The sequence below is a fragment of the Mercenaria mercenaria genome, chromosome 3 (genome assembly GCF_021730395.1).
Source record: "Mercenaria mercenaria strain notata chromosome 3, MADL_Memer_1, whole genome shotgun sequence".
Lineage (NCBI taxonomy): Eukaryota > Metazoa > Mollusca > Bivalvia > Venerida > Veneridae > Mercenaria > Mercenaria mercenaria.
This window is the reverse complement of record NC_069363.1, coordinates 36422797-36430585: the sequence shown is the minus strand read 5'-3', so window position 1 is coordinate 36430585 and position 7789 is coordinate 36422797. Positions and strand designations below refer to the sequence as shown.

At 35.2% G+C, this 7789-nt stretch overlaps 1 protein-coding gene across 1 annotated transcript; it reads right to left on the bottom strand.

Moving 5' to 3' along the window:
• Positions 1-214: 214 nt before the first annotated feature.
• Positions 215-7236, bottom strand: LOC123523581 (uncharacterized). The gene is made up of 2 exons (XM_045301242.2): positions 6972-7236; positions 215-3859 (listed from the first exon to the last, which is right to left on the bottom strand). Exons 1-2 carry the CDS (start codon positions 7160-7162, stop codon positions 2461-2463), a joined length of 1590 nt encoding a protein of 529 aa, XP_045157177.2. The 5' UTR covers positions 7163-7236; the 3' UTR covers positions 215-2460.
• Positions 7237-7789: the final 553 nt, after the last annotated feature.

Here is a 7789-nt window from a genome sequence, read left to right as displayed (position 1 = left end):
TTGTTATGTGGACATCCATATATTGTTGTTGAAAACTGAATAAAAGAAGAAACGGAATCAAGATTTTGCTAATTCCCTCAATTTAACGGACTCGAAACAAATAAATAATAATAAAAAAAAGACTGACTTTGAGCAAATATTCCCCAAAGAAACTTCACGTAACACGTGCAGCGTTACACGTCGTGGCCTCAACGCGAAACTAGTCTATGTGTATATAGAAAAAGAAGCAGATAGACTAGTTTCGCGTTGAGGCCACGACGTGTTAAAAAAGAAACAAACTGAGGAGAAGTTGTTATGATATTGCCTAAAAATGAAAAGGAGGATTTATATTTACAAAATATAACAAAAAGCAATCAATTTTACAGCTTAAAAAAAAAAGAGGAGAAAAACTTTTACCAACTTCAGTCATACAGAGAGTGGATTTTTTAACAACTAGTACTCAGATGTAATAAAATTATATAAAATAACTTTAAGAAATGTTAACCGAGATTATCTAAAAAGATAAAAACTGCGTTTTTGTAAAGACATTAAAACAGGTTTTGACACAGCTACGTATTAAAGAAGGATGAGTAAAAAGAAACATTTAATTTTTCATTGAGAGTCTTGTAACTAAAACATGGATCAACTTTGACAGCAATATCTAGCAGATTAAAACGCAAGTCTTCATAAAGGCTACATTAAAAAAAACCCCATATTTTTCATCTTCTAGAACACTGCAAATATGACATAATCTGTCCTCAAGCCTAAGGCTTTCATAGCTTCATGTTTCAAGCCTTATAAGAACCACACCACTGCGAAATTCTGTGTCTTAGTGGAAGAATCATATTACAGAATTTCTCTGGAGAATTTTCTGATTTTAACAATCTATATTTACGTAATTATTACGACCGTGCCCACTGACAATAGAGTGTAACCAATCATTCTTAAATTTATCCATTGCTTCTCAACCATATTCTCAACAAAAATATACCGAAATTGGAACAATCATATCTGTAAAGTCATTCAATTTAATTAAACAAGCTTATCTGACTCTTTACAATAAATGATCTATTTTACACTTAATGTTTGCTTTAGAAGTAGTCCAGAGTGAAATGCGTCTAGCAATATTCATGTTAGAAAGACGGGTCCAGTATCTAAAGATACTTTTCCACTGTCGTACTAAAGGGGGTTGCCAAGTCATTTCACCCATGACAGCAGCATGGTGTGTACTTCTCTACGCCTAAAGAGTATCTCATGGCACGATTTTGGACGGCATTTATACAGGAAAAGGACTAACCGTCCCATATAGCCGCACCATATTCTATGACGGGCCAAACAATGGAGTCGTATAATTTTGTGAATACATTCTAGCAGACCCCACCAATAATCTTACACTTTGCAATAACTAAACCAAGGGCGAGACTAGCACTCTATGCAACTACCTTAGCTGTAACACTAAAATCTAAATGTTCCTAGGACTTAGAGACCTTTAAGTTAGTCACCCCTGGTCGATATAGAGTAGATATGGCAAAATGTTTTCTCCCTAAGCCGCTAAATACAAAATTACCTTGGACTTAAAGGCATCTAAATTTCCCTTATCCTTGTTTGATTTTGTAAAGAAGACGTATTTCGTGAAAAATCACGTAGAAATTAGTAAGTTCATTGTTGTACTTTAACAGTTTACGTACATGATATAATTAGAATCACCATCCTTTGTTTTGGTTAATTTAAGGCTCTTGGTTATACATATCATTACAAACACAGGTTAGTTCAATCTAAAGTGATAGCAAACACACATTTACAAGTCTGTAGTACATCTTATTTTGATGTCCGTGAAATTCCAAAGAAGGATCGAATATTTGCAGAAGACAGAGGTCATGTAAAACAGTTTAATTCTCTGTTTGCTGGTGCATTATTTGCATATCAGACGATGACTTGATTCACTGTTGCATGAGACTATATTGTTAAACTGAAAAGTTTCATGAATTCCAAAACTACACTTCTCATGACGATGTTATATACACAATTCCAACACTCCAGAAATGTTTGGCGATATGTTAGAATTCCTATATCAGTTACGAACATATTGTTCTATTCTTATTTATCATGCTGAAATATGAATTTCTCTATTAACTAACTCGATGTGCTGAAAGTCAAAGATTCCGTAATTTCCCTTTTAAATTGTGACATCGCTGTCTATACGTATACTTTGAACACTTCTAAGTTTAGCCCAAGAGTTAAAATTAAATAACGCTTTACTGTAAAGGTTTTTTTACACGTACTTGTGTTTTATGTTTTGTATCCACAAGTTAAACTGCAAAGTTGAACAATAAGATATCTTTTTGTATTGATGTTGTGTATTTGTAAAAGTTGTTAAAGTATAATAGCGCCATCTGCTTTCAATGCCACGGACCTAAATTACATCATTAGAGGTTAAGTACCTTCTAGCCAAGTCTAAGTCTGTATTACATCGCTAAATGTTTAGTATCTTCTAGCCAAGTCAAAGACCTGTATGGCATCATTTTCACCTGTAACTACTAGATTACCTGCTTTTAGACACAGTGATCTGACCGACAACACACCCACTTTCGTTGTTACAGGTATATGTATAAGAACTCCTTCTCCGTCAAACAGAAGGACGTGGTTGGATTTGAAACAGCCAACAAACAATTGGCCCCTGTTGTCGAACGTGATTCCTCTAGCTGCTGTGAGATTTTTATCTGTTATCGTGGAAAGCTTTTGACCGCGCCTGTTCAGAATGATGACTCCATTTGTTTCATCTGTTATATAAAATAGATTGTTCTCTGGATTAATAATTATGTCCCTTGGGCGTCCAAACAAACGTCTACCATTTTCGTCATTTTGGAAGGTTGTAAGAGGTATTCCCTGTAGACTATACACCCTTATCTCACCTGGACCCTCAAAAAATGAACGCCAGTAGGATGATCCGCCACCACAACACACAAACAGGTTCCCATCTTTGAAGAGTATTCCCCGACATGTCCTACCAACTTTAAAGTTATGTTTCAACTCCATGAATGCATCTATAGCAACAAACTGAACCGTTTGCTTACCAATTAGGGTAACGGCAACTTCTGTATTGCTGGTTGAACAGACACCCCAGGGTTTGCCAAGAACTTCACACGATGCCGCTATTTTGTATGATTGGTCAATGTTAAGTAACAGGTTATGATTAAGATCTGTAAGAACCATGGATCCGTCGTTAAGAAGACAAGAGTCTAAAATGTGACAAGAAACTGAATCATTTTTCATGTTAACATTATACGTTCCTTGTAGATTCGCATCATATTCACATACTTCATGAAACAGCCTTGGTCTTGGTGGAAGATTTTCATTTTCAAATGAAAGTCGTCCGAGCTCCGTCTGAGTTGAAGCTTTGTCAAATGCAGTGTTTACAGTGTACTTAAGCCTTTCGTTTCTCACATGCTCTGATACAGTTTTAATTGTTTTCTTTGCATCTGTTTGTATGTTTCTGTTTGTTTTCATTTTAATGAAAGCATCTTTTTCATCTGCTTGAAGACCGTCAATTTTTTGAGTCACTTTTGCTAATGACTGTTCAAGAATCTTTAATTCACCATCAATGTCTCCTTCAAATTCCTTGTACTTCCTATCCAGATTTTCATTACCCTCTTTTAACAATTTTGTCAAATTGACTTTGACTTTTTCTGCAGCTTCTTGCATTTTATTTTTGATTTTCTTTCTTTCTCTATCAACCCTGATTTTATCATTTTCTCTGGCCACTTTTAATTTTTCAAGATCATCTTTCAGGTTATGTAGGCTGGCAGTTGATTCTTGATATTCTTGACATTGCTTGACTCCCTTTGACACTCTATCTAGATCAACAATGTTATTACATCTTCTGAAATGTAAGATTTTATCCACTCTAGCAAACCATTTAGTGTATAACTTAGCAAAACAAATAGATCATATTCCATTTTATGCAAATCTATACTACAGATTGTAGTCCGTGTAAGTGTAAACTGGTGGTGGCTTTATAAATTTTGGGTTCCTGGTTGTATTTTGCGTCTGTTATAGAACCGATATATTTTGTTTTCATTTTGTCAATATTATTTAAAACACAGTTACACAGGAAATTGCAATAAAACGTCCGCCGTCTGAGGACCTTGGATTTGATTTGTTATGGAAAAAAATACTAAGAATAATAAAGGTACAGGTTAAGTACCAAAATAGTGTAACCTTGGCCTTGGGTAAATACTATGAATAATAAAGGTACAGGTTAAGTACCAAAATAGTGTAACCTTGGCCTTGGGTAAATAAATGTGACCATACATGTAGATGTGAAAATTCAAGTTGAAAATGTATTGAATATTTAGATATTTAAATTAACACCGTTGGAGCTTTGGTTCCTAGTTCTTTGCATGACAAATCGTCTCATTATACCAAGTTAAATTATAGAAAAGTGGCCCAATAAACTTTTTATATCCAAATTTGACCTTGACTTTAACGGCATTGTATGGGATCATTTTTGATAGATTATTTTAATCTCTTGATAGATGGCGAATGTAATGACATAAAGCAGACCCTATAAACCTTTGACCTGCAAGTTTAGTTTATACATAATTCATTTTAGGTTGATTGTGAAGGAAGTTTTAAAACTTAAATTAATCACTCTCGACACCTCATTCCTGATTGAATCCATCGGTACGAGGGTATGAGAGATAAGGCAAGTTTCCCTTTTAATGCTGAGTGCCAAGCAAGGGAGCTGCTGGTACCATTTTTTACGTCTTTGGAATGACGCGGCCAGGGATCGAACCCACGACCTCCCACACTCGAAGCGGACGTTTGTACGTTCATTATACAAATCATCTTAGTATTGGGAATATATCAAAATTCTTTGACAGACTTTGACACGAGCAAGACCCTCAGGTTAAATTTCAACTTTCAAATATGATATTGACCTTTTGGGAACGATCAACAGTTTGGTGGGTTTAATTTTTGACTAGTTATGAAGTATTATTGTGCCAAGTAATATATATAAAAAAAACCTTGACGGATGACAGAGCTATATAATTCCGGCCGAAGAATCTACCCTTTTAGTCTTTTACTTGCAACTGTGGACTTGGCCTCTGAGAAACAACATGGGTCTAGATTCTTGCAGAATGTCTTCTTACAAAGAATATGTGTGCTTAGTAAAATTACCATATTTTCCGGACAATAGGCCGCGGCCTATACGTTAAAAAAAGTGAAATTTTCAGGCGTGCGGCCTATGCGTCGAAGCGGCCTATACGTCATTTTATTTTATTCTAAATGGGCCTTTCATGCGGCCTATAAACTATATCAATATTACATCTCGGTATGGGAAATATATTTTAACACGAAATGAATATGTTTTATGTTCATAATTTAAAGAATTCCCATCTTTGTAAAATTTCCACGATTTCGGCCTGTATTTGACAACAAAAGACAAACTGTGAAATTAGCCAGTTGTTTTATAGATATGTACTAAAAACACAAAACTTTCCATATAGTGTGTTAAATGTAACCTTGGGATACAGGATACAAAATTATATACGATACTTTATATTTAGGCAAAAGGGATACAATGGTTTTGTCAGGCAATAGTGGGATACAAGATCAATTATTACCACTAGATTTTTTTAAAATATTTTAGCAAATTGGTCAGTCATACAGGGATACAAGGGCATATATGGCAGCACAGGGATACAAGGGGGTTACAAGCATACCTTTTAATATTTCACCAAATTGGTCAGTCATACAGGGATACAAGGGATAAATATCCTTATCAGCTGAGATATCAACTACTGTTCTGATTGGCTGATCCCACCTGGTGATTTATGGCCAAACCCCCCACTTGGTGATTTATGACTGTTCTACAACTAATTAGTGCAACATCAAACAGAAGTTACATAATGTTGACACCTTTTACCATCAGTGGCAAGTGTAAAGTAAACTATTTAAATGAAAGAAGATTAAAGTCAGAAATATGGCTTAAACACAATAATATACCAAATGTAAAGTATTTAAATGAATGAAGAATAAAGTAAGAAATAGAAATCTATGGCTTAAAATAATAATATAATGTTTTAAGGAAATAAAACATAATAATCAAATAATAATAGATCTATAATGTTTCAATGAAATAAAACATAATAAAAATAAAAAATTGATAGAATAATAATATAATGTTATAATGGTAAAAACAAAAAATCTGCACATACAAAGTGTATCCCTATGTATCCTATGTAACCAGGATACAAAAAACGAAGGGTGTGGAAAGTGTTGTGTTTTTGGGCCATATATGATATGTCCTAAAAACACAAAACTTTCCATATAGTGTGTTAAATGTAACCTTGGGATACAGGATACAAAATTATATACGATACTTTATATTTAGGCAAAAGTATATGAAACTGAACTATGTATCGGAAATTGAAACTCGTTAAGTTTAGACAGTGTTTTCTGTTACATACCTCAAAGAAGCGGCCAACATACCGATTTCCATTCTCTTCAGCGCATGGAACCAAACAATTTTCTCTTTCTCGTCGGTATAACCATATCTATCTTGCCCGATCGAATCAAGTAAAAAGTTTTGCTGAGAGGGCCTTTGAAAACAGCTCACGATAACTTACAGTTCGCACTTAATATTTCACTATCAAGTGTGATTACCAGTAAATAAACCGACTTCAGTGACTATTTATCGAGAACAGCTAGTCTTTATACAACATGGTCAAGTTCGCCGCTTTGCGGAGTATAGGCCGCGGCCAATATGCCGGAGCGGCCTGATAGTTAAAATATACGGCTACGGCCAATACGGTGCAGCGGTCTATTGTCCGGAAAATACGGTAAAATCTATTTGCAGGTGGCGGAGTAATGGACCGGGTCCAAAGTTTGACGGACAGACTATCAGTCGTTTCTTTTCTCTTTGAAAACATATTGGGGAAGGAGCAAAGGTGTCAATGAAATGTTTTGAAAATTATTTTTGGACTTACCTATGATCATAATAAACACATTCCTCGCACACCAATTCATCATGATCCCCACAAAAAGATTTAAAGCGTTTGCTGGTATGAATCCGACACTTTGAACTTAAAACATTACTATCGAGTTTGACCTCTGTGTTAGATTGTCCATGTGGATTTTTGTCACTTGAATTAATTTGATCCGAATCATAACTAGCCATTGTACGCGTACTGCATTTAGTAGATCTACATAATTTAGAACGTATTTTAAACTTTTCTATTTCACACACAAAGTATATTGGATATTAGGACGACGAGCACACTTTTAATACCTCTTCAGGCATACAGAAAGTGACGTCAGACGACCTTCAGCTTTTTCCGGAAGTAAATGTGCACTGTTCTGTAGTCAGGGGTCACGCGCAGGGGTCACCCCGTCTAATTGTATGCGCGTTGACTTTTTGTTTTGCTTTAATATGGGGGTGTCAATGTTCAATTTGAAATACCTGGGCTTTAGCACGACATGTCAGATTTTCATCTATGAAAACATATTTGAACTCGGAACAAGGGGTTCGTAACGGGGCAAGGATATATGGAGATTTTTGGAACTTCGTCAAATTATTCAAAAGGTCCTTTTTTGATGTTGTCTAAAATTGTCAGTACACCTCGGATATTAACAGATATTTCCGCATTTGAGGGCCGCAGATATAGACATTTCAGCAATAGTTTCAAACTGAATTTCGTGTAATAAATATTGGTTCTACGGAAACGTGAAAGGGCCATCAGATGCTAATACGTTTTATTATGTCCCCCTTCGAAGAAGGAGGGGTATATTGTTTTGAAGATCTCGG